The following is a 26,703-nucleotide window of genomic DNA, read 5'->3' as shown; positions in this document are numbered from 1 at the left end:
CTGCTGCATCTTGAGATGCTGGGATCTCTGACATACATGCTCGGCACACAAATTGCATGCATCATTCTCATTGTTTTAAAGAAAGACAATTACACAAAAAAGTGCTAAGATTCTTTAATTCCTCAATTCAACAAGTGAAAGTAAAGAAAAATATTATTGTAACCAAAACATCGGGTTTGCATGCTTGATCGAGCCAGGCTCTGTGTGCTCAGGCGAAGGCTGGACAAATGGCAAAGAAGGGCTGGGCGGCCTGGGAGCTGTGCCAGGGGCGTCAAGCAGTGATGATGATGACTATTCTGAAGACTCTTCAGACTCGAGGTCGTGCCTTGGTCCACTAACAGGCAGCAGGGAGCAGCACACCATCACCAAGGTAGGCCATGCTTATCATGAGGGCTAGGTCTTGATGGTTACAGATAATTAAATGTGAGAGCTATAACTCATTATGATTGAAACTTCCTCATTTAAGAAATTAAAAGTGAATTCAGATTGCTAAAGTTGTCTGGATGCTGTAAATATTATTGTGTATGACTTGATGCATAGCAACTCATAAATCCCAGTTCGGGTTGAACAGCCACATAATGGCATCAGTTGCGACTGCGTGGATTGCTCCAATGCCCACACCTTGTTCTTTCTCAATAACAACTGTACTCACAATGTGAATTGGCTCAAAATTTGCTACTCAGCAGCTCTCCTTGTATAAGTAAGCTCATTAACTTTAGGAGCCAACCATCATTGAAACAACCATGATCAGCGGTTCCGCATCGTGCCTTTTGGGAAAATTTTAATGCCGGATTCTCGCCAACCCAACATTCTTTGCTGCATTTTTTTTTCCTTATTTTAATACCTCGGGGGTCGCATTCCCTGAACAAGAGAACTAAAGGTGGCTGCAAATTTAAATGTTGAAAAGAGGGGAAATAAGAAAAAAACGGGCAAACAACGCGAAGCCAGAATGCTTCGTGCAATGAATTTTAAGCAAGGCCAGGCAAAGCCATACGAAGAGGGATTCTTCACTTACTGCAGGGGCAACACCTCCCATCATCCCACCTTTCTCTTGCATTTATTTTCTCTCCTCATCACTGCCTTCTTCTTTCGATTCTCGGCTTTGGTATATTAGACAGTATTTGTTTTTGCCTTTAAGTTTATGGAGATGAAGAAGCAAATATCCATTGTCTGAATTATATTATCAATGATGCTCCCTTGCAGCTTTTTGTTGAGCATTATTGTCATTGTTCATGATGATAAATCTCCCCCACATGCTATGATAGGTGTGGCTTTGGTGAGGATGTCACCCCCCTCCTCTAAATGGTCCTTCTCTCTCCCCTCCTTCTTGCTTCATTTCCCCACCCATCTGTATGTGTTTGCTCTCCTCCCCTGACTCTGCTCCGTCGCTCTCTTTTGGCCATACATCTCTTTCTCTGCTCTCTGCATCCTGTGCACAAGCGATAATACCTTGAGCCTGTATACTGCTCTCTCTCGCTCTTTCTATCTTGCCTATTAATTTTATTTATTTCTATCTTTCCTTGTTTTCGTTGCAGTGTCTCTCTCTCTCTCTCTCTCTCTCTCTCTCTCTCTCTCTCTCTCTCTCTCTCTCTCTCTCTCTCTCTCTCTCTCTCTCTCTCTCTCTGTCTGTCTCTGTCTCTGTCTCTGTCTCTGTCTCTGTCTCTGTCTCTCTCCCTTCTGGTTGCTTTCTCGAGGAAAGATTTTCCCATCTTTGTCTCCGAGATGTGAAAATGGGCAAAGAGAAAACGAGAGGGTAAGCAGGACTGAGGGTACAGACCAAGAGTGTATGACAAGCTACATGTACAGAGACAGAGACAGACAACTGTCCGGATAGAATTTCAAAACAACAGCATTTTGAAAAGAAAGGTGTCTGCTTTCATTGTGAAGGATTATATTCCAGGAGCTCTGCACGGAAGCAGAGAAAGGGCACGAGTATCTACAAGAAAAAGGTAATACAAGATCAAGCAAGCAGCAGACATCTACGAAGAAGTCGATCGCTCGCAAAAAGGTGAGGGCGTTCGCAGAGATTGTAAAGGTGAATTCGAGGGAAGTGCAGAAGGAATAGGAAAGGCAGGTCAGGGATGGCATTGGGAGTACGTGGGAGGTCCCATGCATCCAAGGAAAGACATTCTTTTGTCTATCAGCTGTTCAACTGCAACTTTAGCCCTGAGACACAAAATGCTGTGGTTTTTGCCATTCTGTTCCTGCTGGTTGCTGTCAATCTGGTGCTTATGCTTCTGCTGACTTGGTCTTGAGATAAGGGGAAAGAGGACTTGAAGAAGAACATTTGGAAGAAACTGCAGATAGGAAGTTATAAAGAGGGCAGAGAAGAAAAAGGGGAGAAAAAGAATGAAAAAAAAAACTTAATAATTGTAGGATTGAGTAGACAGAAAGTAAGGAGAGGTTGGTGATTAGAAATTAGATGGAAACAATTGTGAAAGATTGCCAATGAAAGAAGATGATGAGGAGGAAGAAAAGAGACTTTGAACGAGCAATAGAGTAGTAAGAAGAACAAATAAAGATTTATTGTGACATAGACTACAATGCGTGTATAGAATAACATAAAGTAACAATTTTGGGGATGGCAATAAAATGGTGGTATAAAACAACAACAACAACAACAACAACATTTACAACCTGTGATTGTGCAATTCACTCTTTTGGATCTGGAATGACACTGTAAAAACAGGGTTACATGAAGACCTTCTCTTTTTATGGTTGTGAATGGATGTTTTTCACGTACGGCCTCTTCCGTACCTATTTTGGCACAGGTCTGTTGGAGGGCAGGTGAAGCAAAGAGTTACAGATCTGTGTGAAGAAATGTTCAGCCTCACTGCAATGGAAGAGCTGATCAAACTGTTGGTGCAAACATGTTATCTTGTCGTAATGCCATCAAACTATGGAGAGAATGTGAACATGTCCAAGGTTTGTGAGCTCATATCTTCAAGATTTCCAATTACTTTTTTGAGTTTTATACATGCACAGGACACCAAGGGATCTCATCTTGGTGTAAGGTATAACAACCTGCTATCTCACCAAGCCTGAGCCAGCCAGCTAGCTGGGTCCAGCTTGAACACTTAATCGTTGATGTTGTATCTGAGTGCAAAGTTCCTTGTCCTTCTCACGTCTAGTCTACTCTACATTGAGCTTGAGCATCTTTCATACATTTTTTTTTAATCTTTCCCTCTTTCTCAATCTACTCTTCTGTTCCCACCACTCTTATCGCTGTTCCTGCCTGGATTTATTCACTGCTCGTGCTTGAGCCTCACCAACGGAGGTAACGAATTTTAATGAATGAATCCAATAATGCATTTAAAGTCTGATTGCTCCATCTTGTGCTACATTGCATGTCTCGTTGTGCTGCACTGTATCATGATGCACCATGTCTCATCATCTTATGGTACTGCAGCATGTCTCATTGTGCCGCATAGTGTTGAATTGTGTCTCCACGTACGTACTTCATCATACCTAACTGCATTGCACTCTGCATAATTGTGTTGCATCACAGCTCATCGTAATACACTGTTGCTCATCATACTGCATTGTGCTTAATTCAACTGTACTAAGTATTGTGCAGCACTACTATTCAATGCTTATTCTATTTTAAACGATATCTAGTTAGATTATAATGCAGAACATTGAAGGTCTTACCACATGTGCAATAACTTGTTTTCATTTTTTGGAAAGAATTGTGTAATTATATCATGTTTATTAGCACACACAGAGAGAGAGAGAGAGAGAGAGAGAGAGAGAGAGAGAGAGAGAGAGAGAGAGAGAGAGAGAGAGAGAGAGAGAGAGAGAGAGAGAGATAGATAGATAGATAGATAGATAGATAGATAGATAGATAGATAGATAGATAGATAGATATGGATATGGGGGTGGGGGGACTAAAAGCTACAAAACAAAATATGGGTCTATGTAAACACGAACATATACCGAGAGTGTAAAATGGTATGTGTAGATGAATGCACAGGAACAACTGGCATAGGGTTAACAGAGGACAAACAGGAGAGGGTTTCATTCTGCAGGAACAATCAATGGTAGATTAATGTTTTCATGATTTTCTTGCCTTGTGGTGAACCAGCTGTCTTGGTGTTCTTCCCACTCTGCGTTGGCAGCTCATTTAACATGACACCAGTCTATGATGCACTGCTTGTGTCATTTGCTGTTTCAGCTGCTCACCACAGGCTGTGCAGTGTATGCTGAGGCACTGTGGGACCATGTGACCATGAATGCTTCAGAGTTGGGCCTGCGTGCGGGGCAGCTGGTTCGTGTGCATGGGGTGACGTATCCACAGTGGTGGTTTGGAGCAATCGGGGAGACGCGTGGATGGTTCCCTGCCAACTTTGTGAGGGTACGTTGTGCAATTTGTGTCACACAGAATGTTTGCATGTGTACGGTGGGTATAGCATCTTGGCAGCTATATGAAGGCCATTGGTACAAGTTTTGCCATTGTCAGTGCTTTTGACTTTGTATGTGACTGCTTCAATCAGTTGTATGCTTTGTTGCAGTTAAAGCTGCAATACTATTTTATTGACATGTGTTTTTTTTTATTGTCATAGCAAATATGACAAATAAAACTGGAAAGCATCTGAAAATACAAGACCTTTGCTTTGTATTTGGACTTCTTCCTTAAGCTACATGGTCCCTTTGACCTTTTCAGCAAATTCTTAATTTGTCTTCTCCATTTTGTCAAAATAAAGCTTTGTTGAAAGTTTCATGACAAAAGCTCAAATTGTAATGAGAATTTCAGGTGAATTAGAAGAAAATCGAGGATTTTATGTGATGCTGACCTTTGACCTTTTGACCAAATTATTAATTTGTCTTCTCCATATTGTCTTCATAAAGCTTTGTTGAAAATTTTATGAAAAAAGTTACCACCCGGACGGACGGACACACACACACACACACACACACACACACACACACACACACACACACACACACACACACACACACACACACACACACACACACACACACACACACGTGATTGCAAAACCCCATCTCCCGCCATGCGGGGGACGGGCTGGGGTCCAAAGTAACAATAGGATTACGACGTGCATTTTGAGATCACTACTTTTGTGACGCTAAAGTGGCAACATACTGTACATAATAAAGGTGAAAAGAGTTACATTTTCAATCACTCAGTAATCCCATTGCAAATTCCCCGTTTAACACAACTGTACCTCCCCATCCCTATATTCATGGCGCTCTGGGTGTTCACATTGACCGAGTCAGAGTTAATACCATTCTCACCTTCAGAATTTTCTGTCTCTCTCTATCTCTATCTCTATCTCTATCTCTATCTCTATCTCTATCTCTATCTCTATCTCTATCTCTCTATCTCTATCTCTATCTCTATCTCTATCTCTATCTATCTCTCTATCTCTCTATCTCTCTATCTCTCTATCTCTCTATCTCTCTATCTCTCTCTCTCTCTCTCTCTCTCTCTCTCTCTCTCTCTCTCTCTCTCTCTCTCTCTCTCTCTCTCTCTCTCTCTCTCTCTCCTCCCTCTCTCCCTCTCTCGCCCCCTGCTGGCTGTTGGTGAGTCGAGTGGAGTGTCATGGTGGCTGTGTAGTCTTGGGGAGCTGTGATCTGCCCTGTTTTTTTTCGCCTTCCTATCCCCTTTCGCACCGTTTTTACCTCCCTTCCTTTTTTTCCTTCTACGCATCATTATTTGTGCTCCCACCCTCCCCTCTTCGTTAGACCTCGCACTTCGGCCTTCCCTCGCGCCGTCGTCACCCCACCCCACCCCGCCCATCTGTCCTTGTTATTTCACGGTTTGGCCTTCGGTTCATCTCTTCCGCTCCCCATCCTCCTGTTTTCTCCTCGCATACCTTTTTCCCCAAGATAGAGAGAGAATGAGCCCACAGCTTCTTGTGGATAGCTTTTCGTTGGCAGCCCATCCCGGGCCTTCACCTGATCGTTTTTTCTTCACTCGAGCTGTGTTATTTCCTTTAGAAACCTGTCTCGGCTCGTATTTAATTACTGCACGAGAGTAATCACCCCTCCTCCCCCTTCCTAAACATGACTTCTTATTCCCGTTATTCGGCATTTGAAGCATTAACAAGAAAACATGGCGTCGTCTGTGTCCCATCCGACGACGTCAGCATCGAGGATCTCGTTATCGCAACTGGAAACATAGTCGGAACTGACAAAGTTTGTGCAGCCTCAGGAATGAACAAACGTGTGGTAATCTTCGTGTCTGAGACAGAACTGGTTCACGAAATTGTATCGACCGGACTATCAACAGATGACGGACATTTCGTGCTCGTCTCCCCCCTCGACACTCCGGCCGTGAAGGTCATGATCTCGAACTTTCCTCCTTTCCTGAAGAATCAGACACTGATCTCCGAACTATCTCGTTATGGTTCTGTGGTTTCTCAAATCACCATGTTACCTTTACGTAGCCAGGACGATCGGACGAATCATGTGATGTCTTTTCGGAGACAAGCTCGTGTGGTGCTTCCTCCCTCTAACGTTGAAAGAACCTTGAACATTGTTTTAAAACTCAAAATTGATAATCATGATTACCGAGTCTATGTAGCCACTGACAACCTGAAATGTTTCGAATGTGCTAATTTTGGACACTTGAAACGTTCTCGCCCAAAGGCGACTTCGTCAAACGTTGAAACAAACCTCGTCAACAAGAATACGTCTTCTTCTTCTTCTTCCTCGACTGTGAAGGAAGCGAATTCCGTGTCCGGTAAGAAGGCTCAGTCCTCTCAGTCCGATAGTCCAAACAGCAAAACGAATGTTTGGGATGGTTTCACCATCGTCTCATCAAGGAAGAGAAAGACTTTACCTGATGGTCGTTTAACCCAGAAGAAAGGAGCATTTACAAACGAGGAATTTGTCGGTAATGTTCCCGCAGTCGTGACTGACATCACTCTACAAGGCCTACCCGGAATGGACCCGGAATGGACCCGGTACCTACGGCCAACAAGTTTACCCTACTTGCCGCTGAGGACAGAGACGTCTCCCTTACAGAGACCGCTTTACCTGTTCTCGCAGTAAATGAAACTGTTTCACTTGTTAAAAACTCTCCTATTGGAAAGTCCATTGACGGTGATACACAGACCACTAGTGATGAACCTGCCGTCACTTCGGGAAATGTTAATCCTGAATCCTTGTCAGCGGGAAATAGTGAAACAAATGTTAACCCTGTAACTGCTCCCAGTCCATCACGGGGTGAAGCTGGAAACGCAGGAAATGTTAAAATAGATGTTTTAAGTGACCCCCTCCCCCAAAGTACTGTATACCCCCATGCCGTTGGAGGTCGATAACACCGTTACGGTCGAGGGAAGCGAGATCGCTACATCCACTGATGGTGTTTCTGTTTCATCAACCCCCCCCCCCCCGGTTATTTCTGTTACTTCACCAGGAGATGTTCCCACAATGGAAGAGCACATAGACGTGGTAACCAGTACAGATCCGTGTATCAATACTGACGACAGTATTGATATGCAGGACAGTACAAGCTTGTGTGACTCGGAAACTAAAACCGATTCTGACGAATCTGACCTGGAGGAAGCAAACAGGAACAGTCAGGTGGAAACGGTGGAGAAGCCGACGAGTCAAGGTCCTACCCCCCCCCCCCTTGAACAAATAAGACTCTTCTTACAAAATACATATAGGAAACGCAATATAAACCTGATGGAATACTTTCCAGATCTACCGTCCTTCCTTGAGTGTGCTCAGGCTATCGTACGTAAGCCTGACTTATTCGGTTTCCACCAGACACACTGTCACCGCTTAAAAAAACTGATTGCCAAGGTGGAAAGGGATCCTAATCAATTATCCTGCTTCTGATCTTATTCTTCAAAGCTATTATTTTCCTCATGGCCAGTTTCAAGATTGGAACGATAAATGTTAATGGTGGTGGGAGTCCGTTCCGCAAGATCCAAATTAAACAGCTGGTCGAGGTCAACGGTCTCGACATAGCTTTGTAACAAGAGACCCATGCTGTCCGATCTGTTCAGGCTCAGTGGTGACTATTTATTGACAAGGAATGTTTCTTCAGTAACAACTCCACGTCGAAGGCAGGCATCATGTTTGTCTTAGGGAAACATTTCCATCCGTACTGCCTTAATTTTATGAGTATTATTGATGGACACCTTGCCTCTGTGACCTTCTCTATCGATCAGGTCAAGTTCACAATTCTCAATGTGTACGCTCCAAGCAAAAATGACGAGCGGATCTCCTTTTTTGCCGAACTGAGAAAATTCCTGCAAACACTGGATTTGCAGACTTGTCTAATTATTGGTGGCGATTTTAACTGTACTGTTAATGCTTCATTTGACCGGAACGGGCCGGAACCCCAACCATGTACCGCAAAACTTTTTGCAAACATCATTGCGAAATATAATCTTCATGATATTTGGCGCGTGCAGCACCCTTCTGATCGGTCTTATACATGGTGTCGTTGTTTAAACAACCACATCTCACTTGGGAGGCTTTATCGCATCTATGTAAATTCTCATTTATTACATGGAGTTTATAAATCCGATATCGTGCCTTCTGGTTTCTCCGACCATTCCGAGCTCGAGTCTTCATTCAACTCTCTAAACCACGTCCAGGGAGCTTTCATTGGAAATTCAATAACAGTTTACTAGAAAACCTCAACTTCATTCAGGTCTTTGAATCCTTCTGGACGGCTCTCCGAGAAGAGAAGTTAAGCTGTTCCGTTAACCCGCTGATATGGTGGGGTTTAGTAAAAACCCAAATTAAAGGGTTCTGTCAACAGTACCAGTTTTTCTCAACAAGGGCTGACCATGAAGTAAAAGCATTATTACAGTTCGAGATTTTACAACTCCAACGGGTCATCGGACAAAATAATAGTAACATACAAAAAACCACTGAGAAACAGTCCTTATTAAAGGAAATAACCGAGAGGAATGCACGTGGTGCCTTAGTTCGGATGAGGGTGCGACACCTGAATGAGGCAGACGTACCAACCAAGTACTTCTTTTCCTTACAGAAACGTCTTCCCAGTAAGCAGCTTTCTCAGCTGCGATTAGCAGATTCATCCATTACCTTTACACAATCAGAAATCAAACTTTTCGTGAAGGAATACTTTTCGAAAATATATTCAATGGAACAAATAAATCCTGTCAGTGTCGCCTCGATCTCCGTAGGCCTGCCAGTGTTGTGTGAAGATGGGCGTTCCCAACTGGAAAGACCCATCACCTTGGATGAACTTGGCACTGCCCTGCACGGCCTTGCCATTGGGAAAGCACCTGGATTGGATGGACTTACAACCGAATGTTACAGGAAGTTTTGGCACTTATTGGGTCCAGAACTCATTAACACCTTGAACGCAAGCTGCCAGCTTGGAGAGCTAGCTCGGAGTTGCCGACGAACTCTTCTTACCCTCATCCCAAAAAAGGGAGACATGCTGAGAATTGAAAATTGGCGTCCTATCTCCCTGTTATGTACGGACTATAAGATATTTTCAAAAACCCTGGCATCGCGACTTACTCCTTTTTATCCTCGTTGTTGGAAGAAGACCAATGTTACTGTGTCCCAAAACATTCCATCCATGACAACATCTCCCTTGTGAGAGACATCATTGAACTGTGCAAGGAAAACCCTAAAGATTTAGGACTTCTTCTCCTTGATCAGGAGAAAGCCTTTGACCGTGTTGATCATCGGTACCTTTTCGAAGTACTTGAGCGGTTTGGACTTGGTTCAACCTTCATCTCTTATATTAAAATACTATACAATAATATTTATAGTGTGGTTAAGATAAACAATGAACTTGTTCCACCTTTGTCTATTAACAAGGGAATTAGACAAGGTTGCCCTCTTTCTGGGTTGCTTTATGCTCTCTCCATCGAACCCCTACTGGTTTCTTTGCGCTGTAGACTAACATGGGTTAGTTTGTCCCAGCTTGAACGGCCCATCAAGGTACTGGCATACGCCGATGACGTGTGTGTATTCGTACAAGATATCAATGACGTTAACATCGTTCGTTATTGTTTGTCCTTATTTGAAAAGGCTTCCTCAGCCAAAGTAAATTGGAACAAAACAAGCGCCCTTTGGCTCGGTCCATTGTGCTACTTGGCGCCAAGACTTCCTGCTCCACTGTCATGGGCCAATGATGGTGTGAAGTGCCTTGGAGTGTTCTTGGGTAATAATACCACATTAGCAAGAAATTGGGCTGGTCTGCTTGAGTTTGTTGAGGGTAAACTGCAAAAATGGAAAGGTCTAATCACACAACTGTCATTTCGTGGAAGGGTCTTGGTCATCAACACACTGGTGGCCTCTACCTTATGGCACAGGTTCTTCGTGCTGCATCCTCCAGCGGTGTTGCTTCAACAGCTCCAGAAGTGCTTCGTGTCCTTTTTCTGGGACGGAAAACACTGGCTGCGACCTGGGGTCCTCAGTTTACCACTGACCGATGGAGGACAAGGCCTGGTCGACATAAAAGAGCCAGCTAATGGCCTTTCGACTCTCGGCTACTCTTTGCATGCTATACATGCGACCCTCTCCACCATGGGTCAACGTCGCTCGTCACCTTTTGCAACAGGCTGGGAGGCTAGGCTATGACCACTCTCTTTTCCTGATGGACCTTTCCAAAATCGACACATCCCCCCTCTCTGGTTTCTATCAGAGCATGCAAAATGCGTGGCAAGCTCTGACAATAACAAGAGCTACACATTTTTACACGAAACAGATGTTTTTGGAAGAACCTTTGTTCTACAACTCCTTTTTCCATGATATGCCTGCTGATAGGTGTTTTATTCAACGCTTTACCGACAAGGGCGTTAAATCTGTCGCAGATCTTCTCAGCCCAAACGGCAGCTGGATCGGAGCTGATGCATTGGCAAGCCTGGTCGGTGTGCGATCCTCTCGAATCGTGGCATGCATATTAGGTAGTGTGCTTTGGACATGCACACAGCTCGCACCTGCTTGGGAGCAAGACCACCAAAGCAATGAACATAATGCACATCGAATACCTTCTCTCTCTACCTTTCCTGAACTCGTGTGTGCTTTTTCTCTTGCCAGCCCTCTTCCTTGTCCTCCTTTTAACGTAGGCTTCAATGGCCTTCCCAAACAAAAAGACCGTTATTTGGGTTGTGTAAAATTTCTTTCGCAACAGCAAATAACACAGCAGAAGGTTCGATGGAGAGACCTCTTACCTTGTTCTCCCCCTTATTTTCCTAACTGGAAAGGTTTTTATCACCCTCCTGTACCACCACGACATGGCGACCTCCAATGGAGACTAGTACACTGGATCCTTCCTTCTAATCACTTGTTACATCGTTTTTCAAATCTGCTTGTCGATGAATGTCCTTTTTGTAAGAAATCTGAAAACCTTTTTCACATCGATGTTGAATGCCAATGGTTGGCACCTTTATTTATTTTACTTCGGAATTGTTTTGTGAGGTTTGGTTTGATTTTTAACACTTGTGTGTTCATCTATGGATTGGATATCCCACACAAAAATTCCAATGCTGTGTTCGCCAATTTCCTGCTTGCTCAGGCAAAGATGGCAGTATATTGTTACGGTATTCGCGCCCGCCGGCGTGCTGACGGCCACGTAACTCGAATCGCGGCACGTCGCCCACCGGACGGACAATCCAGTCGTGACCCTCTCGGACTAATGCCGGGAACCAGTCACGGGTGGACCTTTCGGTCTCACCGCGATCGAGCCAATCAGCCCCCGCGTGGGATAGGGTTGCTCGCCAAATTCGACCTACCTAAGTACCCACGTGGAGGGTAGACCGGGCGATCGCACCTCGCCGCAGGTCGACTTCGGACACGGGCCACTTAAGCGACCCGTTCCGTACTATCGGGATAACCGAGCGGTGTTATCGTCGGCCTCGACGGTTCGATTAATTATCGGGCGTATTCAGCCCACTACCAACCCTTTACGTGAAGCAAGATGAGGATTCAATGAAGGAAATGACGAAGCGAAGCGGGAAACAGTTCAACACAAAGCACATTTATTCGCGATGAACGGAAAGCGCACATATTCAATTCCACCAAAAGCACACAGAAAAGAAAAACACAATTCAATTTACACAAAAAGCAAATGCGACAATGCAGATCTAATACCGATTATACGAGCACACGGCAACACTTATACAATTTTACTTCACAGACGGCGCCGACAACACATACCCAAAACCAAGGAAAAGAATACCCTCAAAGATGAGGCGGGCCTGAGGCCGAAACCGGGTCGGGCCTACCCGTCTGGTGATGAGACGCGGAGCGGCGATGGTGCCTCAACTCCGCGGGCCTCGCGGACAGTGTCTGGTAGGGGGTCGGAAAGGGGCCCCCTTGGTCGCACTATCTCAGCGCGGGGGGAAACAGGAGGGGGTTGCTGATGCTCGGGGTATAGAGGATTTTTATTGTCCCGCGACGAGCGTCTCCACCTCGGCCAGGTCGCGCTGTCGGCCTCCTTGGGGTGCAGCTCCTTGCACGACGCGAGCACCCCCTCGTCTGCCCTCGCTGCCTCTCCACAGCTCCGTCCCCTCCGTTCCGACTCCAACGCACACGACGACCAGCTCCTGCTTGCCAACTCCACCGCCCGCGAAGTCTTGACTCTCTGTTCCCTCTCGACTCTCCTACTCTCTGGACTGACGAACACGGTCCTTTTATCAGCCCCGTAGCTTCGCCCTCTCATCTTTGACCCCCTCCCTTCGACCTTTCACCTCGCTCCCCATTGGCCCGAGAAAAAGTGGGCGTGAATGCTTTTTGATCCATAAATTTGCATATATCGATCGCCCTCCAATGCCCTGGGGGCGGGGCCAATTCGCCCCTCGCTCACCGATTGGACGGCAAAAAGTGGGCGTGTGTCGTTTTTGATCCGTTTTTGAAGCACAAAATCCGTGATTTTGTACACGCTGTTCGGCGCGCGCCCTGCACGAGTCCAACACCGGCACCCACAGGCGGCGCAAGAACGGTGGCGATGCGACGGTTGCGAGGTGTGACGTGAAGGTCGTGGCGGTTGTGGTGAAGCGGCGTTGTGGTTGGTGGTTGATGTTGTGGTTGTGGTGGTAATCATGGCGGTTGGTCCAAAATAAAGATAGTAAAAGAAAAACGGCTATCCTGAAGAGTCGCAGCACGCATAAATGACATGTATTCCCACTAGACAACGGGTTTGGGCCTAACTACACATGTACTTACCGAGATATCTCACCTAAGGGACCTGAATGGTGGTTTGCGAATTTGGTAACCACAACAATATATAAGTCAAGGAAAAGAAAACTTGACGGTGTTGGAGTGAATGATGAAGATGCTTTGTTCTTGTTCCAAACCCTTGTAGTAAGTCGTGTTCAATTGGATTTTGCTTTCCTTTCAGTAACTGGAAGATTACAACAGTTCGAATCAAAATGATGTATAAAGGAAGTTATTTGCAAAGTCCGAGAGGAATGTTTATCCTTTTGTGAAATGTTCTGCATATAATCCACCCGATTCATCCTTTCCTTTCTTCAGAAATTGTTTCTTGGTTTTTCCTTTCTTTCTCTGAAATGAAAATGTAACTCTCATTTCGGGGCTTTCTTTTCTATTTTTATTATAAAAAGATACAAAAGTCTCTATCTCTATCCCTCTCTCTCTGTGTCTGTCTCCATTTCCCCTCCCCCCTTCTCCCTTTCCCTTTCCCTTTCTCCTTCCCTTTCTCTTTCTCTCTGTTCCTTTGATGTCAAATTTGGGAACCCCCAAATCATCTAATCCTGATAAAATAAATTAATAATCACTATTATTGAAATAACGATAATGTATTACATTGGCCCTATTCATCTTTGTTATTAATTTACAGTGACGAGAAGCAATAACAGTGGAATCAGTAGTGGTGCACAGATGGTAAGGTGGTAGTCCTAAGTGATCAGGTTGCAGTAATAGTTGTTTTAATTATAGTGGTATTATTAGTGATAGTAGTATTCATGGTAGTACTGACGGTGGTGTTGGTATTAGCAGCAATGGTGGTGCTTTAGTTGCAGCAGTGGTAGTGGAATTTGGGTGGGAGTCATATTAATAACTTGCAACTACCACCTGTCGCTTCGCTGATGGTAATACTAAAGGAGGGAGGGAGAAAAAGAGGGGGGAAGAGGGAGAGATGGGTGGAGAAAAGAGCATGGGGAGAGTGAAGAGGTGGAGGGGAAAGGAGAGAAGAGGAAGGGGGAGCAAGGAGGGTGTGGAAGGGAAGACAGTGTGAGGTGAGAGGAAGGGAAGGCAGACGTGTGGTGGAGCGTTAATTACGATTCATGCCATCTCATAAAAATGATTCTGCAAAGAATAACAGTGAAGATGGAAACCAAATAATGTCTGAAATACATTTTCTACTGGTTATACGATAAACATGACCCGGAGACAAACTCCCGTCCGGAGACGAACTCCTGTCCGGACAAGCCCGGAGACAAACTCCCGTCCAAATATAAATACCGCAAAGATGTGTCTGGAGCAAAGCTCTTTGGAAACAAACACTGCCCAGACGCGTCCGAAGACAAACACAAACCAGACACGTCCGAAGACAAACATCAACCGGACGCATACGGAGACAAACATAGCCTGGGAAATGCATCCGAAAACAAGCTGGCCGGAGACAAATACTGCTCGGACACATCCGGAGACAAACACCTGTCCAGACATAAACACCGCCAGCACACGTCTGGAGACACACCCTGCCCGGACACGTTTGGAAACAAACACCGTCCAGATATGTCCAGAGAGAGAGAGAGGAGATGCTGGAGGAGGGTACTGCACTGTGTTGGGATGGGTGGAGCAAGGATGGGATAGCGAGACAGACAGAGAGAGAGGGGGGTTGGGGTAGGTGAGTTAGCAGAAAGAATATGCTATGCTTTATGAACAACACACACACACACACACACACACACACACACACACACACACACACACACACACACACACACACACACACACACACACACACACACACATACACACAGACACAGACACAGACACAGACACAGACACACACACACAATCACACACAATCACACACACAAACACACACATACACATACACATACACATACACACATTCACATACACACACACATGCTTGGCCGATATCGGCAATTTTTGGGTAATCGGCAGGATGGAATCAGTGTGACTACTATCGACAGTACCTACTGTATACAACCCAGCAACCTTGAGTAGCTTTTACAGAAAAACAACATTACATTTTTTGTAGAAGTTTCAAGATGTACACAAACATTATGCTTTATAAACAGCGACACGGGACGGGTGGAAAAAAATTGGCTTGGTAATTTAGAAAACGCTTTAATACTGCAAACATCTTGAAAATCGGGTGTTATTTCACAACAACTCTCTCACGGTGATGGAGCATGAACCACTCGCTCAGGGTGACGGAGCATGAACCACTCGCTCAGGGTGACGGAGCACAAACCAGTTATTTTGTGTGATGGAGCACATACCACTCGCTCAGGGTAACGGAGCACAAACAACTTGCTCAGGGTGACGGAGCACGAACCAGTTACTTCGTGTGATGGAGCACGTACCACTCGCTCAGGGTGATGGAGCATGAACCACTCGCTCAGGGTGATGACTGAGCATGAATCACTCGCTCAGGGTGACGGAGCACGAACCACTCCCTCAGGGTGATGGAGCATGAACAACTCCCATAGGGTGACGGAGTATGAACCACTCCCTCAGGGTGACAGAGCATGTACCACTCCCTCAGGGTGACGGAGCATGAACCACTCGCTCAGGGTGATGGAGCACGAACCACTCCCTCAGGATGACGGAGCACGAACCACTCCCTCAGGGTGACGGAGCACGAACCACTCCCTCAAGGTGACGGAGCACGAACCACTTGCTCTGAAGGATGTGGCCTTGCAAAAGCATCCGCAGAGAGTGAACAGCTCACTCAGAATGATGTAGCATGGTACAGCTATCGACAATGGGCACTCGGCAAGTGGCTTAAGCCCTCAAATTAAATGGTTGATGAGGAACGGTTAGCCAGGATGTCGCTGCATACCATAAACGATACCTTTAACTTCAAAGGCCATCTTCACCACGCACTCAGCAGTTCATGAAATAAAATGAATTCGTTCGAAAAATAACTTTATCCACAAAAAAGTTGCTGCTTAATGCAGAACCACCCTGGAAAAATTGCATAGTTCAATCGCCCGTGAAATAAACATTGCAAAAAATCCACCATTACCTGCTCGTCTGTGCATGTGTCGTGTGGTACATCGGTTCGGTGTCCGCACAAAAGTTATAGGAGAGGAGGAGATTGGGACCATACTCTGTGCAGAGCGTTGGTGCTGCCGAAGCAGTCTCCTTGGCTATTGGGCACAATTCTGGACGGGTCGCCACTCCGACACAGGATACCAGCATGCTGGCACTCATTTTGCCAACCTCAAAAGTTATAAGGATTTTAAAACGTCCGTTTTTTTGTTTTTTTTTAAACCAGATTTGCTTTGATTCCCTGTAGAGCACCTCACAAAACCTCCGAAAATATAGACACAGATCTGGCAGATGCTATGGGTAGGCAGTCCTTCTGGGGGGACAGGGCGTGAGGTCAAGCATTGAATGAATCGTATAGCTCAATGAAGCTGGTTAATTTTGTTACATTCCGAAATTTTTTGTTTACTCAATATAATTCTCCAAACAGTAGAAAACGATAAGTTTAATGCTTTGGAAATTTCACATTTTCTTGTGTATGTATGACAGAGGGAACATAGCATTGCTTGCTTTAAGTAAATAGGTATATCGGCTTCATTATAAGACCCGTTATTTCTTTAAATTATCAGATTTCACAACAGATTTCGACACTTGTTTAGCCCAGACAATATCTGATCCTAAAAAACGAAATAATATTTCGATAATAAAACTTAATTAGTCCATGAGAGTAGATCATGGAAAATTGTATCATGTAATGCATGAAATCGCTCCAAGCTCCTAATTTGAAAACTTGTAGCACTTACAAAAGCGATGTATACAACGATCCGTAGCTATGATGAACAGGCATTTGATATGAGTGAGGAAAGTGAAAAAAAAACTTTATCATTAAGAAATCGGTGCAGCCTGTTCCAAGTCAAGGTGAGGTTGAGCCAGGAAAAATAATCCCCGGAGACGCCTTAAGACCCCAGACAGTGAGGTGGCCGAAGCTCGCCTGATGAAGGATATAGTTAAATATGGCCATTAGTTATCTTCAAAAGAGGTGTTTTAATTAACCCAATCACCCAATTTTCACTCTTGCACTTCCTTGGAGTTTTCTTCATATGCATGCAAAGTTTCAGGCTGCTAGGTTTTATGGTTTTGTAGTTATGGTGGAGACACACACACTGGCACACTGACACACTCTCTCTCACACACACACACACACACACACACACACACACACACACACACACACACACACACACACACACACACACACACACACACACACACACACACACACGCATTGCCTTTTTTTAGTATAAATGGCCAGTGTCTTGGTATGTACTATCGTATCGCAGTGATGGTAGTGCTGGTGGTGTTTCAGCTGCTTGTTTCTCTCACGATTTCATTCCACAATCTCTTCTGTGCAGTTGTGTGTGAACCAAGAAGAGCTGTCAGAAGATGGTGATCAGGCTGATGGAGTTGATGGAAATGAAGTTAAAAGAGGAGTTGAAGGAGACAATGACCCAGCGGTTGCCATTGATCATGGTTACAGGATGGGCTTTTCAACAAACAATTGGAAGCAGAAACGAGCCAATGTCATCGAAGAGATTCTCCGCACAGAAAGAGACTATATACAAAACCTCAAGAACATCTGCCAGGTGGTTTGTGTTTTCTAGATTGAATCTAAGATGATTAATTGTCCACTACACTTATTGAAATGTCTATGAATTGTTTTGTCACATATATTTATTTATCTGTCACTGTGTCTGCATGATACATGGGTTTTCACCCATAGGGCTACATCAAGCAGTGCCAAAATCGCCCAGACATGTTCAGCACTGAACAGCTCGCTACAATCTTCAGCAACATTGAAGAGATCTATCACTTCCAGCAGGGCTTCCTGCAAGAGTTGGAGGCTGGATATGATGTGCAGCACTCACATCTCAGCCTTTTTGGTTCCTGCTTCCTTAACAATGTAAGCATAATTGTGCTCTGGTCATAATTTGCCTTTTATTGAAGCATAGTTTGATCCCTGACCTCTGCTTTGACAATGCCTGTGCAGTGCGATAGGTTTAAGATATACTCCGAGTATTGCAACAACCACCCAGATGCCTGTGCTGAGGTTTCCCACCTTTCCAAGAACAAAAGCTATGGACTATTTCTCGAGCAATGTCGTCTCCGCCAGGACATGATAAGTATCAACCTCAATGGCTTTCTGCTGCATCCTGTACAGAAGATTTGCAAGTACCCCCTGCAATTGAAAGAGTTACTGAAATGCACACCACCAGACCACAGGTAACCCCTATAATGGCTTTATCTAAGTCCTAAACTCTGGCTTTAATCATTGCTGACATTCAAACTGTAACTTCCTGACAATGGTAGTGGAACCAATCCCATGATTTTGTCCTTCAACCCTCTCCAAACCTTGACCTCTTGGCCTTTTCTGACTCTGCAGTGATCACAAGCTGGTAGCTTCAGCACTGGCAGCCATGAGCAACGTCGCAAACCTTATTAACGAGCGAAAGAGACGTATGGAGAACGTGGAGAAAATAGCAAGGTGGCAGGCTGAAGTTTGCAATTGGGAGGTAAGGATGTGGAACCCGGATACAGGTAGATGGTAAATCAGTCTATTCCGATCACTCAGTGATGCTGTTTCTAATTGCAATCCAGTTGAGGAAAACCATTTTCATCGTATAAAATATTAATTGTACATTTCACTATCATCTGTCATTAGCCAACTCTAGTTCTGTATTCTTTCAGGGTGAGGACATCTTGGTGAGGAGTTCCGAGCGTATCCATTCAGGGGATGTTACCATAGTTCCCCAACCAAATGGGCGGCCCCAACCTCGTTATGCTATTTTGTTTGACCACCAACTAATACTCTGCAAAAAGGTTTGGTCTCTCCAACTGACCTTTCTTTACAATGCCAGGAAAATGTTTCAATTTCATTGTTAAAACTTAGAACTGTTGGGAACAGTTGCTGAGATTTTCTGAACCCATAGGACCTGATTCGTCGTGATGTCCTCTACTATAAGTCCCGTGTGGTCATGGATGACTTTGTGGTCGAAGAAGTCACGGACATCTCCATAAAGCCTTCTTTGCTTCTTCGCTGCAAGGGGCCAGTTGAAGCATCACTGCTGTTATGCACCCGGCAACCTGAGGACCACAAATGCTGGATGGAGGCCTTTACAAAGGAAAGAAAGCGTGTATGTGATGACCTGGACTCAGGTGTGTCCAAGCAGTCAAGTGGTAGTTTATACGTATGCGCTCCTCCCTGCTACCTCATACCCCCTTCCCTCTTATTGTTTTCCTCTGCTTTTCTACTAATATTGTCTGAACTTATTTGTTTAGTGACACACTTGCTTCACCTCTATGCCAAAAAAACCCAATTATGTTTCCTTTTGGTTTTTCCTGATATTCTGACATCACTGTCTTGATATGTTTGGATGTTATGCATCGCAGTGGCGACCCGTTTTTGATTGTAACCCTAGACAACAAACTGCCAAGGCAGAACCGACACTTTGTATTGAGCATGGTGCATGATGATGATGACCACAGTGGTGTGTGCAACATGCTCAATACACAATCATTAACCCTCCGATAGTTTCCCAAGTAAAGTGCTTATCTCATTTTGGTTGGTTACATGACATATGAGATACTTCAAAGAGGTAAACAAAACTAAGCGATAAGTTGTTTCTTCGCCAACCGTTTGCCAAATAGTGCAGTGCGGAGACATTGGGGAACCTCAAATGACAGAGAAATGGCATGTGGAGAGAGATGACTGAAGCAATAGATAGTTAGAGAACAATAGGTGTTATTTGACAACTAACTTTCACTTTGAAAAAGCATGAGGCAAGCAATGACCTCAAAATGATCTGAAGAGTTGAATGCTAACTATAAAGGGTAGACAGCACACGAAGGGAAATCGATAAACTTATTTGGAAGTTGTGAGACATCCTGTGTCGGGATAGGACTGACACTCCATAGGTTTGATACAACACAAATCCTCAAAAATATCGACCAAAATACAAATGCATAAACTCAAAAAGTATCTCCCAGTTATCTGTGGATGATTTCACATCAAATGACACATAAAACTTTCAGACAGCATCACTGAACTACAAAACTGACCGACCCAAAATAGTCCATTTGTAATTCTTATTGTTATTTTTTTCAGACAGCCCAACTCAAAAATGGTTTAAACTCAAGACATGCTTGAAACATGAATCGACTGCATTTTATAGTGGGAAGATCCATGACTTCTCAACATTTTCATAACTTCGAAGGAATCCATGAAAAGTAGGCATAACTTCAGGTTCTTCTGGTCTGGGGTTGTTGTTGTTGTTGTTGTTGTTGTTGTTGTTGTTGTTGTTGTATAGCCCTGGACAGTTCTCTGTCACAAACCTGCGCCATAGAAACAGCCAATTGATCTCCCAGGAGCTACCCAGAGATCCCCCACATGCACGATGGTGTACCTCTACCTTCATGAAGTCAGAATCATGACAGAGTTTGAGAGAAAGAGAGACAGGAGGGAAAGGGCCAGTCCATGAGGAACGATCGGTACTTTGGCCGTGATCATGCTGCCCTGACAAATCCAGACATTAGGGAAGAATGGGGAAGATTTGGCCCCCGACTTGCATTGAGGGGTACAACCCCTGCGAAGAGGCATCTCCGATAGTGGTTTGGGGGTTTTCTGCAAGTGTGGTGAAAATCTGAGTTCCTCATTTCCACCTCATAAAGCTGAGTTTTTTTTTTTTTAACTAGACGCATCGTGTTTCATGTTATTGTGTCTTGTCTACATCTTAGTGTTGTATGCCGTGCAATCTTTCATGTTAATTCGATGTTTTACTTCTCGTTTCATTTCATTTTGTCTTTTTCAAGGCCGGACAAGGCCTATCCTCGGTTAGAAAGTGTGAAAAGACCTATCATCGGATAGAAAGTTTTTTCCGTGTTCCTCATTTTGTTTCCTCCTTCCCTGGTATCTTGCTTCTACCTCCTCAACATTATCCTACATACTTTCCTCACTTCAAAGAAAAAAAAACCCATCTGCTCCTGGACTCTGAATCTTTTGCATCTGCGAAGGTGGAGAAGGTTATTTCAACCCTCGACTCTGACTCTGCGACTGAACTGGATGGCATCAGTTCACATGTCCTAAAAACTTGCTCTGCTGTTCTTGCACACCCCCTCTCTACCATTTTCACCCTATAATTTTGCGTGAGGTCATTTTCCATCTGCCTGAAAATCTACCAACATCACTGCACTCCATAAAAAAAGATGCAACAACTCATCACCCTAATTCCAGACCCATCAGCTTATCTCCAATCATCAGCAAGGTCATGGAATCTATCATTGCAGTTGATATTAAATCATTGTTTCTCCAATAACTTCATTTCAGATCACCAATTTGGTTTCAGACCAGGTCACTCCACCTTGGACATGCTGCTTCAACTCACCCAACAATGGATGGAAGCCCTCAATCTCAGTGACTTGACATCCCTTATCCTTCAGACAGGAAGGCTGTAGCCCTTCCCTCTCTTCAGACCTTGAAAAAAATCACAAGCTGTTTTGGTCTTCCAAAGCCAGATGCCGACTGGGAATCCTCCGTCATGCAAAGTCCTTCCTTGACACACCTGAACCATCCATTGACAAGGCCTTCATCCACAGCTTGATGGAGTACTGCTCTACCCTCTGGGATGGCTCCACTGCCTCACATTGTGCTCAGCTTGACACTGTTGAAACCAAGGCCATCAAGATCATTTGAATTTCCCACACTGAAGCTGAGTCTACTTCCACGAAAAGTAGGCATACTTGCTTGTACTTGCTTATCACTTCACCATTGCAGACAGGTCAGGGGTCTCTCTCTTCTATCACCTCCTTTCTGGTCTTGCACCCTCTGCTCTTTCCGTGCGTTGTCCCTCCCAGATTTCTGCAGGGCTCACACGGTCCACCACCAACCCTCTTTCGGTAAAACTACCTAAATCCAGGATCACTGCTCACCTCCATAAATTTGTTCCTCTTTTTTTCCTGCCTGTGGAACCAACTTCCACATCCTCTTCAATTTCATTCTTACCTCCAGGTCTTGAAGACAACTGTTAACCACCATCTCAGATCATTCCTCATCCAAAACCATGATCTTTACTACCCTCGTTAACCCCACCCAAATCCCTCCTAATTTTCCAGTTTTTCCTCCTTGGAATTTACTTCTCCGGGCATGCATGCTTTGTGTCCTGTTTTTGGCTGTTCCATCCTGATCCATTCAGTGTGCCAGCTATTCTACGAGCCTCGACGATGTATACAGGTATATAAAAAAGTGCATCACTACGAATAGGAATATGAAGGTAAATGCCTGCCAATCATGGCAATGCCTGCCAATCAGCATGGTTTTTGGTGGGGACACGCTGACACAATTGCCCGAGGGCTATCAACTTGTGAGTGGTGTTATACATAGCTGAAGGAACGCTCCATCTCAATGAAAAAAAAAAAAACACCTAATGATTCTGAAAATAAAATTTTCCCTAATGCTTAACTGGACAAGACTATTACAAAATGAATGGGTGAGGTTAGTGAAGAAAGCAGGTTAACTGGAATAATGACTACGTTAAATGTATTCAAATGCAACAAAGAATCACAATATAATGTGTATAACGACAACTGTCAATATAAATCAATAGTTTGGCAAATCAAACAACATCAACAAATGCGATTGATACGTAACGACCAAATGTATCAGCCACAGACTGACATACACCAAATTGTGTATTTTAGTTTGATGACAGAGGGCACATTTGACCACTGGAGTTTTGCATGGATCCTCCAAATGACTAACACCACCATTGCATGCAAAGAGTGCAAGAACTTTCTTTCATGCGTAAAGCTTGCAAGCAGGTATACACACACTCACGCACACATGCAGCCATGCAGTTTGTCATCGACTTGTCATCACTGAAGTGTGACGGGCATTAAATGAAGTTGGTGAATAAAACTGTAAATACATTTTCTTAAGGTTGTAATGTTAACGTTGTAAAAAATGCAAAAAGATGGTCCACCAAAAAAAAGTGTGTAAACAAGATCGGGATGGTCACGATAAATTATATGATGTGAAGCAATCCGACATCTATCTTGAAATAATGGTTGTGCTTGCACATGACACGATACATCTCTCTCGATTTGGGTTCAGAATAGCTGAATTGTCTGTATGTGTGTGTAGTTGGTTGTTATCTCCACATGCGGGTTTCACAAGGTGGAAACAGCATCCTCCCAGGTCTCAAATTGCCCACCTCCGTTTCAGTAAGGAATCATATGATTTCTGGACCAAGCGGTGCCCATCATGTACAGCCTTTTGGCTGCTGGTTGCATTATTGATTAGGGGCGCAGCTATGCCCCTGATGCAGTGCTCCTATTACCAGTACACTGGTGCTCATTTTGCCGCCCTCGGAAGGATGACTGGCTGAGTCAACCCTCAAGTGTTAATTCAGCGGCTGAAAGGGCTCGAACTCAGGACCCTGGGCTCCCAAGCCACCACCCTAACCGCTAAGCCAACACCAGGCTTTTGGACCAAGCGGTGAATTTTACTTGTTCTCAAAATTTTGTTCTGAGGGCTCTTTTTAGGATTGTCACCGAGCCCCGGACAGCTTCCAAATGGGGATCATTTTTATTAATATTCCCAGGAATGTTTTTTTGGATCTTCATGAGGTTTTATTTCATCATTCCTGTTGCTCCAGCTATCACTGGTACAATTTCGGTATTCCTCAGCTTCCAGGATCTTTTGACTTCATTTTTGAGATCTTGGTATTTTGTCATTTTCTTGATTTCTGTGTTGTTTTGGCTGAAATCCCTGGGTACTAATACCTCAATTAGTGATGCTGTCCTTCCTTTTTGTTGTTTTATACCTAAATACTATATCTGGTCATAATGGTTTGTTTTCTGTGTCCATGCTTGGTGGGATCATCATATCATACATGAGCATTACTTCCTTGTTATCAATTATTGTTATCAATGTTATCATGGTTTGTGTTTCCATGACTTTTCTGACACTGGGATATTGAAATTTTTGCAAATGTGCCAGTGGATTACTCGACATACCTTGTGCCTTTGTGTGTACAGCTGTTCTGAGATGAGTTTTTTTACATCCTGCTGGGAGGTGGCTTATGCTTTCTGCTTCTACCTTGCAGAATGGACACTTGTCTGATTGACTCAGTCCTGTCATTTTCTTGAAGCCATTCGTGTAGTGTCCCTGGTTTTGGGCATTAATAATATTATGTTTGTGGGGGGGGGGGGAGGGAGTAAGATATTCCCGTGGACTATGTCAAAATGTATAGAATAGCATGGTCTGTGTATGAGTAGTTCGCCCATCTTGATGAAATAAGTAGGGACACGTTAGCTTGAGGATGTCTTGTTTGTATGTGCACCATATAGGAGGTGGTGCTTGGTAATAAATAGTTCGGGATTGTGGTTCAGGAAATTGTGCGTATAACCTCGATGTAAACCTCTACCAGAGGACTTGGCAAGAGAGGGGCAGAGTTATAGATGGCTCCCAAAGGGGCAGAGCATTGCCCGGAGAGAAGAGGGAAGAGCCAGATCGGGCAGTTGGGTTTCAAGAGAAGAGGACTGTGGAAGTCTGAGACGATGGGGAGAGGCTGAGGGGAGAACATGATGGAGGAAAAAGAGTGTTTGTGAGGAGAATCGTCTCTGAGGAGAGGAGGTCATCCTGCCTGTTTTTGTCTGCCTGCTGCTTCATCTTCCCATTATCTGCCTTGCCTCATTCATCCACCTGCCTGTGTGTCTTCTTCTCCTCATCATCCTGCTCATTGCCTCCTCATAATTGCCTGCTTGTCCACCAGGAGCTGAGCCCCCACCTCCCCCCCCCCAGTTTTGTTCCTTTCCCATCAGTGACTGAATCTGGTGTGATGCGCTTTAGTTTCTTTAGGTCAATTTTATTCTAAAATATATATATATATATATATATATATATATATATATATATATATATATATATATATATATATATATATATATACAGTGTCGATAGGAAGTCTACACCCCTTTTTAAAATTTTCACCTTTTGTTGCCTTGTATCCTGGAATGAAGTTGCATTAAATCAGACTTTTTCCACCATTATTTACACATCGTAACCCACAACTTCCAAGTGAAAAAGAAATTCTACAAATTTCGGAAAATTAATTAAGAATACAAAATGAGAATATATTGGTTGGATAAATGTCCACCCCCCTTATAACAGCAATTGTGAATTAGCTCAGGTGTAACCAATCGCCATGAAAATCACACAGCAAGTTAATTGGCCTCCACCTGTGTTAACTTGTAGAGATTCTGATGATTTCAGAATGAAATCAGCTGTTCCTGTAGGTTTCCTCTGCTGGGTCGTGCATTTCACAGCAAAGACTCAACCATGAGCCCCAACGAGCTTTCAGAAGACCCCCGGGAGAATGTTGTGGAAAGGCACAGATGAGGGGATGGGTATAAAATATTTCAAAGGCCTTGAATATCCCTTGGAGCACAGTCAAGACAATCATTAAGAAGTGGAAGGCGTATGGTACCACCAAGACCCTGCCTAGATCAGGCCGTCCCTCCACACTGGATGACCAAGCAAGGAGAAGATTGATCAAATAGGTCACCAAGAGGCCAATGGCAACTATGAAAGAGCTACAGGCCTTTATGGCATAGACTGATCACTGTTTGCATGTGACAACATTATCGCAAGCACTCCACAAGTCTCGCCTGTATGGTAGGGTGACAAGAAGGAAGCCATTACACAAGAAAGTCCACCTTGAATCCTGTTTGAGGTATGTAGAAAACCACTCCGGAGATTTTGAAGCCATGTGGGCAAAAGGTTTTGTGGTTTGACAAAACAAAGATGGAACTTTTTGGCCTAAGTGCAAAACATTATGTTTGGTGGATACCCAACATAGCAAATCATCCAAAGAACACCATCCCTATTGAGAAGCATGGTGGTGGGGGGCAGCATAATGTTATGGGGATGTTTCTCATCAGCAAGGACTGAGGCACTTATCAGGCTAGAAGGGAAAATGGATGGAGCAAAACGCAGAAAAATCCGAGAGGAAAACCTGCTGCCCTCTGCAAGAAAGCTGAGATTGGGACGGAAGTTCACCTTTCAGCGTGACAATGACCTGAAGCACACAGCCAAAGCGACACTGGAGTGACTAAGGAACAAAAAGATAAATGTCCTTGAGTGGCCAAGTCAGAGCCACGACCTAAATCCAATGGAAAATCTGTGGCATAACTTGAAGATTGCTCTCCATCAACACTTCTCATGCAACTTGACTGAGCTTGAACAGTTTTGTACAGAAGAATTGGCAAATATTGCCCAGTCAAGGTATGTAAAGTTGATAAAGACCTATCCCAACAGACTCACAGCTGTAATTGCTGTCAAAGGTGCTTCCACCAGGTATTTACTCAGGGGTGGACACTTATCCAACCAAGATATTGTAGTTTTGTATTTTTAATTAATTTTCTGAAATTTGTAGAATTTGTTTTTCATTTGGAAGTTGTGGGTCATGATGTTTAAATCAAAGTGGGAAAAGTCTGATTTAATGTAATTTCATTCCAGTGTATGAG

General features: G+C 44.1%; 1 protein-coding gene across 5 annotated transcripts in view; it reads left to right on the top strand.

The window, feature by feature from the left end:
- The window catches only part of ARHGEF4 (Rho guanine nucleotide exchange factor 4), a 105,644-nt gene that overhangs the window by 64,589 nt on the left and 14,352 nt on the right, over positions 1-26,703 (top strand). For 4 of the 5 annotated variants that reach the window (XM_085888816.1, XM_085888817.1, XM_085888814.1 and 1 more), the window contains 8 exons: positions 213-370; positions 4,175-4,354; positions 17,538-17,768; positions 17,906-18,085; positions 18,173-18,405; positions 18,566-18,695; positions 18,871-19,002; positions 19,113-19,338. In XM_085888816.1, coding sequence (XP_085744942.1) covers positions 213-370; positions 4,175-4,354; positions 17,538-17,768; positions 17,906-18,085; positions 18,173-18,405; positions 18,566-18,695; positions 18,871-19,002; positions 19,113-19,338 — 1,470 coding nt within the window. Of the gene's footprint in view, positions 1-212; positions 371-444; positions 3,278-4,174; positions 4,355-17,537; positions 17,769-17,905; positions 18,086-18,172; positions 18,406-18,565; positions 18,696-18,870; positions 19,003-19,112; positions 19,339-26,703 lie in introns of those variants that run through there. The other variant, XM_085888818.1, reaches the window with a different exon arrangement.

Source organism: Eptatretus burgeri, chromosome 7 (assembly GCF_056783735.1).
Source record: "Eptatretus burgeri isolate ZD-2024b chromosome 7, Ebu_testis_v1, whole genome shotgun sequence".
NCBI classification, from domain to species: domain Eukaryota; kingdom Metazoa; phylum Chordata; class Myxini; order Myxiniformes; family Myxinidae; genus Eptatretus; species Eptatretus burgeri.
The sequence above is the reverse complement of the archived record's forward strand: the minus strand, read 5'-3'. Positions and strand labels throughout refer to the sequence as shown.